At 29.4% G+C, this 11051-nt stretch overlaps 4 protein-coding genes across 4 annotated transcripts; 1 reads left to right on the plus strand and 3 right to left on the minus strand.

Moving 5' to 3' along the window:
• Window positions 1-642: 642 nt before the first annotated feature.
• On the minus strand, window positions 643-1162 carry LOC124421030. Its single transcript, XM_046955760.1, has 2 exons — window positions 982-1162; window positions 643-950 (listed from the first exon to the last, which is right to left on the minus strand). The coding sequence occupies exons 1-2, from the start codon at window positions 1160-1162 to the stop codon at window positions 643-645; spliced, it is 489 nt and encodes a 162-aa protein (XP_046811716.1).
• A 1184-nt stretch (window positions 1163-2346) lies between these two features.
• Window positions 2347-3721, plus strand: LOC111689666 (putative gustatory receptor 58a). Its single transcript, XM_023452137.2, has 2 exons — window positions 2347-3408; window positions 3476-3721. Exons 1-2 carry the CDS (start codon window positions 2347-2349, stop codon window positions 3719-3721), a joined length of 1308 nt encoding a protein of 435 aa, XP_023307905.2.
• Window positions 3722-6482: 2761 nt separating this feature from the next.
• LOC111689664 (putative gustatory receptor 59d) lies at window positions 6483-7785 on the minus strand. Its single transcript, XM_023452135.2, has 2 exons — window positions 6760-7785; window positions 6483-6672 (listed from the first exon to the last, which is right to left on the minus strand). Exons 1-2 carry the CDS (start codon window positions 7783-7785, stop codon window positions 6511-6513), a joined length of 1188 nt encoding a protein of 395 aa, XP_023307903.2. The 3' UTR covers window positions 6483-6510.
• A 1541-nt stretch (window positions 7786-9326) lies between these two features.
• LOC124420574 (putative gustatory receptor 36c) lies at window positions 9327-9841 on the minus strand. Its single transcript, XM_046953976.1, has 2 exons — window positions 9589-9841; window positions 9327-9524 (listed from the first exon to the last, which is right to left on the minus strand). The coding sequence occupies exons 1-2, from the start codon at window positions 9802-9804 to the stop codon at window positions 9378-9380; spliced, it is 363 nt and encodes a 120-aa protein (XP_046809932.1). The 5' UTR covers window positions 9805-9841; the 3' UTR covers window positions 9327-9377.
• Window positions 9842-11051: the final 1210 nt, after the last annotated feature.

The raw sequence follows: 11051 nt of genomic DNA on the forward strand, positions 1-11051 counted from the left end.
TAGTCTAGACTATATAGTCTATAGTCTAGACTATATAGTCTATAGTCTAGACTATATAGTCTATAGTCTAGTTTATAGTCTAGTCTATAGTCTAGTCTATAGTCTAGTCTATATTCTAGTCTATAGTCTAATCTATAGTCTAGTCTATAGTCTAGTCTATAGTCTAATCTATAGTCTAGTTTATAGTCTAGTCTATAGTCTAGTCTATGGTCTAGTTTATAGTCTTGTCTATAGTCTAGTCTATAGTCTAGTGTATTGTCTAGTCTATAGTGTATAGTCTTGTCTATAGTGCAGGCTATAGTCTAGTCTAATCTATAATTTAGTCCATAGAGTAGTCGATAATCAAGTATATAGACTATGTACCATAAATTCTATAGACATGACTATACTATAGTCTTTAGTCTAGTTTATATTAAAGTCTATAGTCTGGACCATAGAACATTCTATAACTGACTAAAAGTCGATATTCTGTACTATAGCTTGGACTATAATCTGGACTGGAAAGTGCAAGATAATATAAGATATAATTAAAAAGGTGATGTGTAAAAAAGGAATCAAGAGCTTTATAACGTGACTTTTTTATGAAAAAGTGTAAAAAATCATATAATCTTAAAAAAATATTAATTTTTATCTAAGACATTTTCAACTTACACTTTTCTCAAATCTCACATCTAAAGAAGGCAAGCAAGGTTGACGATTCTGCAACAAATTAGCGGTCGTCTTTATTAAATCACCAAAATTCAGCATATTTATTATAAAAATTTTCAATTCCATATAGTAGAATAGTAATGATATTGGGATCAAAAATAAAACTATAATGCCATAATCCTGTGACAGCTGTTCATGCTGCACCAGCATATAGCCCATATAAATAACACTAATATTATTCATATACATAGTCAAGACTATACAAGCTCCCGGCAATTCATACATACTATTCACTCGAACACCTATATTTTGCAAATTATATTGATTAATGGCCAAGATATACAAAATTTTGTTCCACTTTTTTAGACATGACAAATTTCTTTAACAAATCTTTACGTAAATGTTGAAAATCCCTGATAGTTCTTAAAAACTGTTGACGTCGAGACCAGTTTAAAATTATCGTTAATAAAATAGCTAATATACGTATTAATGATATTAAAGCGGTGGCTTCCATTGTATGCGCGTTAGTAGTGGTAATGAACAAAACATCAAGAAACTTATCAGGCAGCTGTAGAATGTAATTAAAAAAGTTGTTTTTGTTACACCCGTGTCAAAGTCGTATGAAAAGGCCAACATGCCCACCAATTGTGATATATAATAAACGAATACAATCATCCAACGTGTTGACCGTTTCATGGCGTAATTTCAAATGATTTGTTTTCATAGGGGACGTATGTGACTTTGGTCATGTGACTGAATAAAGTTCATGTTTAATAATGTATTAGTTAATTAACGTTTCATTAGTATTTAATAAATTGATTATTCACTATGTTGTACATGAATAGATGTGTCTTTGCTAACATAAAATAAATGTATGAGGTTTTATATCTACGTGTTAATTTTTCATTCTTTCATATTTCAGAATTTGACAATTTCGCAAACTATATATAAAACACATTTATATATTTATACACACTAAGTAAATTATTTATTTTAGATTGATATGTAAATATTTATTTTTTTATAAATTAAAATTTTATACCGCTAAAATATATTTCCAATGACAGCTCTGTAAAAATAGTATTAGTACTTTATTATGGTATTAAAAATGTAAACAAAGTTTTAAATGCGCTAAACGTATTTAAATAATTGAGATACTCACAGTTTATGGAGAATATAGTCTAATCAATAGTCTAGTCTATAGTCTAGTCAATAGTCTAGTCTATAGTCTAGTCTATAGTCTAGTCTATAGTCTAGTCTATAGTCTAGTCTATAGTCTAGTCTATAGTCTAGTCTATAGTCTAGTCTATAGTCTAGTCTATAGTCTAGTCTATAGTCTAGTCTGTAGTCTAGTCTAGTCTATATTCTAGTATATAGTCTAGTCTGCAGTCTAGTCTATATTCTAGTCTATAGTCTATAATCTATAGTCTTGTCTATAGTCTAGTCTATAATCTAGTCTATAATCTATAGACCAGTCTACTCTAGTCCGCTCCCTTACGTTATCTTCCTCGGCTCTTGAAACTTAATTACATTTGTCAAATCAATATTATCCAATCACTTTTAAATAATCTACATGAATAATATATATAAATCCTTAACATAAAATAACAGAATTTGTTATGAACTCATTTTATTTTGTACAAAACAATGACAATCTTATTATTTCAAATAAAGTTGATTTCTTATTCAATTCACATTATGGTTTGTGGAACACGGCATAAGCCTATCAGTTCAAAGCTTCGACATTCTTTTGTATTGCAAACATATTATTTTGCTATACTAATTGGTATAACATCGTTACATTTTAATTTTAAAACTAAAAAATTTTGCAACTCCAAATATTTGTACCTGTATGCGGCTATTGTTAATTTAATATTTATATTTGTCGCTCCCACGATGCAGTGGCATATTATAGATGATGTCAGATTTTATGTTGATAATTTACAAATGAAATTAATTAATTCAATTAATTTAAATCTTCGATGTGTGGCCGCTATTATGACTCTAGTATTGCGCTGGAAACGTGAGTGTCATGTGCGAAAAATTGTCGAACGTCTAATAGTTTTGGAGGAGGAATACTTTGATAGAGTTACATATCCGTCGGAATTAATACAAAGATTTGATAGATTATTCTTTCTGAAATACGCCAGTGTTTGGTTACAGTCTTTATCGATTATGTATATAGTCTACCGATATGTAGCCAGTACATCGGGCTGGTGGTATTTGACATTTTTTTATGTGGTTATTATTTTAAATATTTTACATGGTGTAGTAATGCATTACTATATGTGTCTGCTGTATATCGGTTCAAGATTCTATATCATCAACTATCGCTTAGAAGAAATTTATATGACCATAGCAAGAATAAAGTCATGGAAATCTCAGCGATCGCAGCAGCAAATGCAAAAAGCCTTGGCTGCTGAACTGGATTGTATTACTTATATACACTGTAATCTTATGAATATAGTATCTGAATTAAATGATTCTTATATGTTTCAAATTTTAACCGTTTTAATGACTCATATATTCAATAATACCGCCATGGGTTATTATGGTCTAATGATGTGTATAGATTTCATGAAATTCAATTTATCTTATTATGATCTCATAATAGGAGGTTTCAGCTATTGCTGTTTGGTACTGGATTTGTATTTGGTGGATATTAATTGTAATACAGTGCAAACTTCATATAACACGACAGGTTCTATTGTAAAACAATTTACTGAATTTCATAATATGGAAGAAAGTTTAAGAAAAAGTGTAAGTTTTTTTTTTTTTTTGTATTTTTATTAAAAACTTTAAAGCTTAAAATATTTCTTTATTACAGTGTGAATTATTGTCTTTACATTTGGTTCAAAGAAAACTTTTCATAAATATTTGCGGCATGTTTAATCTGAATAAACACACTTCGTTTGTTATGTTTGGTTTCACAATACGACAAGTATTAATTCTAGTACAAAATGATGTGGCCATATCAATACGTTATTTAAGAGATTCACGAAGTGTGGGTCAGATTTTACAGACGGAATTTAGTAAAGCTTTTAATACCATAAACGGAGGGAAAGAGGAGTAAATTGTTATTGCAAAAAAATAAATAAATAAAACTTAAAAAAATGAATGTGTTGTTATTTGCTTCATCTAAGTTAAAATCATTATTTTAGAAAAAGCTCTACTACAGAGTACAGACTAACTTACATAAAAACTGCCTAAGAATTATACAGGTAACTGCACAACGTGTAAACTCAAAACGCTATAGAGAACTGTCTGAGATGAAATTTTTATAAGAGAAAAAATCTATAGTGCTGTCTATAGTATATTCTGTTCTATAGACAAGACTAGAATCAAAAAAAGACTAGACCATAGACTAGACTGTAGACTTGACTATAAACTAGACTATAGACTAGACTAGACTATACACTAGATTATAGACTAGACTATAGACTAGACTATAGACTAGACTATAGACTAGACTATAGACTAGACTATAGTCTAGACTATAGACTAGACTATAGACTAGACTATAGACTAGACTATAGACTAGACTATAGACTAGACTATAGACTAGACTATAGACTACTAGACTATAGACTAGACTATAGACTAGACTATAGACTAGACTATAGACTAGACTATAGACTAGACTATAGACTAGACTATAGACTAGACTATAGACTAGACTATAGACTAGACTATAGACTAGACTATAGACTAGACTATAGACTAGACTATAGACTAGACTATAGACTAGACTATAGACTAGACTATAGACTAGACTATAGACTAGACTATAGACTAGACTATAGACTAGACTATAGACTAGACTATAGACTAGACTATAGACTAGACTATAGACTAGACTATAGACTAGACTATAGACTAGACTATAGACTAGACTATAGACTAGACTATAGACTAGACTATAGACTAGACTATAGACTAGACTATAGACTAGACTATAGACTAGACTATAGACTAGACTATAGACTAGACTATAGACTAGACTATAGACTAGACTATAGACTAGACTATAGACTAGACTATAGACTAGACTATAGACTAGACTATAGACTAGACTATAGACTAGACTATAGACTAGACTATAGACTAGACTATAGACTAGACTATAGACTAGACTATAGACTAGACTATAGACTAGACTATAGACTAGACTATAGACTAGACTATAGACTAGACTATAGACTAGACTATAGACTAGACTATAGACTAGACTATAGACTAGACTATAGACTAGACTATAGACTAGACTATAGACTAGACTATAGACTAGACTATAGACTAGACTATAGACTAGACTATAGACTAGACTATAGACTAGACTATAGACTAGACTATAGACTAGACTATAGACTAGACTATAGACTAGACTATAGACTAGACTATAGACTAGACTATAGACTAGACTATAGACTAGACTATAGACTAGACTATAGACTAGACTATAGACTAGACTATAGACTAGACTATAGACTAGACTATAGACTAGACTATAGACTAGACTATAGACTAGACTATAGACTAGACTATAGACTAGACTATAGACTAGACTATAGACTAGACTATAGACTAGACTATAGACTAGACTATAGACTAGACTATAGACTAGACTATAGACTAGACTATAGACTAGACTATAGACTAGACTATAGACTAGACTATAGACTAGACTATAGACTAGACTATAGACTAGACTATAGACTAGACTATAGACTAGACTATAGACTAGACTATAGACTAGACTATAGACTAGACTATAGACTAGACTATAGACTAGACTATAGACTAGACTATAGACTAGACTATAGACTAGACTATAGACTAGACTATAGACTAGACTATAGACTAGACTATAGACTAGACTATAGACTAGACTATAGACTAGACTATAGACTAGACTATAGACTAGACTATAGACTAGACTATAGACTAGACTATAGACTAGACTATAGACTAGACTATAGACTAGACTATAGACTAGACTATAGACTAGACTATAGACTAGACTATAGACTAGACTATAGACTAGACTATAGACTAGACTATAGACTAGACTATAGACTAGACTATAGACTAGACTATAGACTAGACTATAGACTAGACTATAGACTAGACTATAGACTAGACTATAGACTAGACTATAGACTAGACTATAGACTAGACTATAGACTAGACTATAGACTAGACTATAGACTAGACTATAGACTAGACTATAGACTAGACTATAGACTAGACTATAGACTAGACTATAGACTAGACTATAGACTAGACTATAGACTAGACTATAGACTAGACTATAGACTAGACTATAGACTAGACTATAGACTAGACTATAGACTAGACTATAGACTAGACTATAGACTAGACTATAGACTAGACTATAGACTAGACTATAGACTAGACTATAGACTAGACTATAGACTAGACTATAGACTAGACTAGACTATAGACTAGACTATAGACTAGACTATAGACTAGACTATAGACTAGACTATAGACTAGACTATAGACTAGACTATAGACTAGACTATAGACTATACTATAGACTAGACTATAGACTAGACTATTGACTAGACTATAGACTAGACTATAGACTAGACTATAGACTACCCTATAGACTAGACCATAGACTAGACTATAGATTAGACTATAGACTAGACTATAGACTAGACTATAAACTAGACTATAAACTAGACTATGGACTAGACTATAGACAAGACTAGACTGTAAACTATAGTCTAGTTTATACTAAAGTCTTCTTTTAATTAATTCTGGCATTGATCGTTTTTATTTAACATTTTAATAAACTATTTCTTAAAAATTAATTTTACATTTATAATATGTTATTTAATTTCTTTTCGTATACTTTAAATCGTATTGTATTAAAACAATAGCATTCGATATCGTCGAACTAAAAGTAGCAAAAGCCATAGGACGATTCATGTTAAATAATCCTACCAGATCGAATTCCAAAGGAAATTGAGCAAGTTGCAGGGAAAAGTTGTCGAGCTGGGGAAAAAAAAGTAAATTTAAAAGACAACTTTAAACGTTTAAGATAAACTCAAGTTAGCTTTCGAAATATGTATGTCAACTTACACTTCTCTCTAAACGATCATTTAAATTAGAAGTCCAAATTGGTCGACCTTTTAATAACTCTCCAGTTTTCTTCATCAAATCAACGGTATTTAGCATGACGTATATATATAACTGTATGTCTAGGTACCATATAAAAAGTGCAACTGGTACAAAATATACCACCCAATCGCCATAATAGGCCCATATATCGAGATGATTGGATAACATGGCAAATATATAAATCACAAAAATATTATTCACATATAAATCCAACACTACACAAATCGCTTGCACATTATATATTTTATTAATGTGTTTCAAAAAAGTTTTAAATATTCCTTGAGCCACTGCCAAGTCGTCCAATTGATCAGCTAAATGACAGTATTTTACACAATTTCCTTTTTCAGTTTCACAAATTATATTTAAAATTCTTTTAATTTCCTCATTGATAATTGTCATTAAAATATTGATGTTTAAAATGGCAAAATAATATAAAGTCATAACTACATTTAGAACTGTAGGTATTAAAGCCAAGGCTAATAATATATAACTATTCTCCATATCAAATATAACACCTAAATGTTGATATATAATTACGTACACTAATACATCTGCTATAAATGAACGTTTCAATTTGACTCTTATTCCATGTTCCAGATATTGCATAAATCTTTCTTCCACTTGCCATTTCTTTAAAAATCTTCTGCAAAATTGTTGATATGTATTAATTAATTGCACAGACTCCCGACGTCTAGTCCAATTGTAGAAAACTGTTAATATAACACCAACTACACGTATGATCGATGTTAAAAGATTTAGTTTATAATGTAGTTCTGCACTGCCGGCGGGATGATTTTTAATTTCCATATGTAAAAGAAAATACGTTAAAACTCCGAACATTGTTAAACTAATTATGGCAGAATAGGCCGTTATGTAGGGTTTAATATGGGCTCTACCCGTATGACAATTGTAGCAGAAATTCAAAATTCCCAATAATTGAGCGTAAATGTAGATAGTACTTAACATCCAATATGTTGAACGTTTCATGTTTAATAGTAAAATGAATGAAAAATGTATTGCAACTTAAGCTTGTAGTAGTGGTAAATATTTTCTAGGCAGAAGTTAAAGAGAATGTATTCTTTTTCTAGAGAAATTTTCTATTTTGTAAAGAAATTATTTAATTTTAAATATAATTAGTTTATATCGAAATTTATTAAGCTTTTATAAAGCTTTCGTTTTATGTCAATTTGTAAATGATTTACTTTCATCAATTGTTTACAGAAAGCTTTTAAATTGTACCAATTTTTTATAAACTGCCCATATCGACTAGAAAGCTGTAACCTAAGTTTTTTATAGGAAGCTTTTGCGTAATTATGAAAACTTTTTTTTTATAATTTTCCAAAGAAAGCTTTTGCTTTAAACCAATTTTTACCGAAAGCTTGTAAATTTCAAAATGGAATTGATGATATCAAATAGAAAGTTTTTTTTCAAAGAAAGCATTTGCTTAAAACAAATTTCTACAGAAAGCTTGTAAATTTCAAAATGCTATTGACAATATCGAATAGAAAGTTTTTTTCAAAGAAAGCTTTTGCTTTGAACAAATTTCTACAGAAAGCTTGTAAATTTCAAAATAAAGTTGACGATAGCGAATAGAAAGTTTTTTTTCAAAAAAGCTTTAGCATTATGTATTTAATTATAATAAGAAACTTTTCTACGAAAATATCTGTATGAGTTATACATATTTGTATTAAGCTTTTTATAAAAAGCTGTTGCAAATTTTGAAACAATTTCAATTAGACATTATTGAAATCGAATAGAAAGTTTTAATGTTTGTGTTCTTTAAGAAAACGTTACTTGTTCAGGTTTAAAACGCTTTTGCTTTAAACAGTTTTCTGTAAAAACTTTGAGAAATAACAATACTTAAAAAGCTTTACCATCTTGCAGTTAACTTTAGCTGTATATGAAAACATCTTTTTGCTTTACTAAGTTTATTATAAAAAGCTTTTTCTTTAAAGTTTTATAAGCATTAGCTATAATTTTTATATAAAAAATATCTGATATAACTTTCTGCCAAAAGCTTTAGTTTTGCTTTTTATAGAAAGTTTTTGCTCTAAACAGATTTTTCGTAATTAGATAAAAAACTTTTGCAATGTTTAAACAATTTCAAAATATTTTTAGAGAAAATAGAAAGTTTTAATTTTATGTTAAAAACTTTAGCGTTACACTACTTAGAATTAAAAGCTTTCGCTTTACGTATGTTTCGGTAGAAAATATTTTTTTTATTAAAAGTTTTATTGCATAATATATTTTAGATATTTGTATTAAAAGATGAAAAGCTTTAACATAAATGTTTACTTTCAAATAAAAATTTAATGAATTCATTATTTTAAATCCTTTCATCCGATGACCTAGTCCAAATTAACTTTAAAAACTAATTTAATTAAAACAAAGGGGAATATGACTAAATGTACTTAGTCATAATGGTCTTAACTTATAATCTATATGTAATTATAATGATATTGAACTAATATTACTTTTACTAAAATATTGAATCAGAGTTGCGGCTATTTTTATTAAATCTGATTTTATTACTTTTCAAATTCATTACAGTTTAATTAAATTCATTTACTTAATTATTTTTATTTAAAATCATATTGCATTAAGACAATTGCTTTAGCTATAGCTGAACCAAAAAGTGCAAAAATCATGGGTTTTTTAACCACATACAAACCCACCAAGTCAATTTCTAAAGGAAACGCGGTCATTTGCAAAGAAACGTTCAGCAACTGTAAGGGAAAATATAAAAATATTTAAAATAAATGGTCAAAACATTTTCATTAAAAACATTACACTTCTTTCCAGTTTTAGATCGGCGCAAGGTAGTAATGACATTCCAAGTTTCAATAATCTTCCCAATCTATACGACAATGTCGAAACATTCAACATGGACCACATAAATAATTTTAAATCATAATAATGTACGGCTAGAGACAAAATTGCCCTAAGGCCTTTTAAAGAATGCAATTGATTCCATAAATTATCAGGCGCCGAAGTCATAAATGTCATATAAATAATACAAATATTATTCACATAAACTGTTAACATGCAGCAAACACCCTGTATTTCGTAAATCCCATTAATACGTGCCACATAATAGTGTAACTGTATAACTATGTTGGCAAGAACATTAATGTAATTACTCATATCTTTACATTGGCCATCACCTGCTGTAGTCGTTTTCAAAATCCCTTCCAATTCCTCATTTATAATATTCAATAAGGCATTAATATTTTGTAAAGTGAAATAGTAATGCAACATTATTCTATTCAAAACACTGGGTATAAGCGCCAGAGCCAATAGTATATATATATTAGAATTTTCAAAAATATCGCGAAATACTTGCACTGAACCTGTGAGTACTATTAAATCAGTGACCAATGAACATAGAAATTTTATTCTTACATTATGTTCTATATATTTGATAAAACGTTTGTGCTTGTGATACTTTTGCAAATATTGTTCACAGAAATGTTGATAAGAATTTATAAGCTTAATGTACTCTTGACGTTTGATCCAATGAAAAATGACACTGGCTAAAGCGCCTCCAATACGTATAAATGTTATTAGAACACTTAATTTATACAGCAACTCTTCACTTCCCGGTGGCCTTGTTTTCAATTTCAAGGTCATACTGATATAAGGTATGACCGCATATAGTGACACATTTAGCAGGCCAGCGTATATAGTGACGTATATATTTTTATATGCTCTACGCGTGCGAAAGTCATACGAAAAATTTAAAATTCCCAATAAAATTGCAAAGTAATAACAGAAAACTATAATTAGATGCGTTGACCGTCTCATAGTTGTTGTGTTGCGAATCGTAGTATTTAATAACTGAATTATGGGTTTTGAAAATTAGACTTATTTAATGTATATATCTTCATTAGGGGGGATCACGAAATCATTTTTAAAGTCATAAACTATAGCCTAGTCTAAACACTAGACTATAGGCTAGACTATAGACTAGACTATAGACTAGTCTATAGACTAGACTATAGACTAGACTATAGAAAACACTAAAGACTAGACTATAGACCAGACTATAGACTAGACTATAGACTAGACTATAGACTAGACTATAGACTAGACTATAGACTATAGACTAGACTATAGACTAGACTAGACTATAGAATAGACTATATAATAGACTAGACTATAGACTAGACTATAGACTAGACTATAGACTAGACTATAGACTAGACTATAGACTAGACTATAGACTAGAATATAGACTAGACTATAGACTAGAC

This window comes from Lucilia cuprina, chromosome 6 (genome assembly GCF_022045245.1).
Source record: "Lucilia cuprina isolate Lc7/37 chromosome 6, ASM2204524v1, whole genome shotgun sequence".
Lineage (NCBI taxonomy): Eukaryota > Metazoa > Arthropoda > Insecta > Diptera > Calliphoridae > Lucilia > Lucilia cuprina.

Excerpts from the sequence above, each read along its gene's own strand:
- LOC111689666 (XM_023452137.2), top strand. The coding sequence starts at position 2,347 with ATGGTTTGTGGAACACGGCATAAGCCTATCAGTTCAAAGCTTCGACAT. Across the intron at positions 3,409-3,475 it reads AAGAAAGTTTAAGAAAAAGT|TGTGAATTATTGTCTTTACA; the intron begins GTAAGTTTTTTT and ends TCTTTATTACAG.
- LOC124420574 (XM_046953976.1), bottom strand. The coding sequence starts at position 9,804 with ATGACATTTATGACTTCGGCGCCTGATAATTTATGGAATCAATTGCAT. Across the intron at positions 9,525-9,588 it reads ATCTAAAACTGGAAAGAAGT|TTGCTGAACGTTTCTTTGCA; the intron begins GTAATGTTTTTA and ends TTTCCCTTACAG.
- LOC111689664 (XM_023452135.2), bottom strand. The coding sequence starts at position 7,785 with ATGAAACGTTCAACATATTGGATGTTAAGTACTATCTACATTTACGCT. Across the intron at positions 6,673-6,759 it reads ATGATCGTTTAGAGAGAAGT|CTCGACAACTTTTCCCTGCA; the intron begins GTAAGTTGACAT and ends TTTTTTCCCCAG.
- LOC124421030 (XM_046955760.1), bottom strand. The coding sequence starts at position 1,162 with ATGGAAGCCACCGCTTTAATATCATTAATACGTATATTAGCTATTTTA. Across the intron at positions 951-981 it reads ACAAAATTTTGTATATCTTG|GTGTTCGAGTGAATAGTATG; the intron begins GCCATTAATCAA and ends TGCAAAATATAG.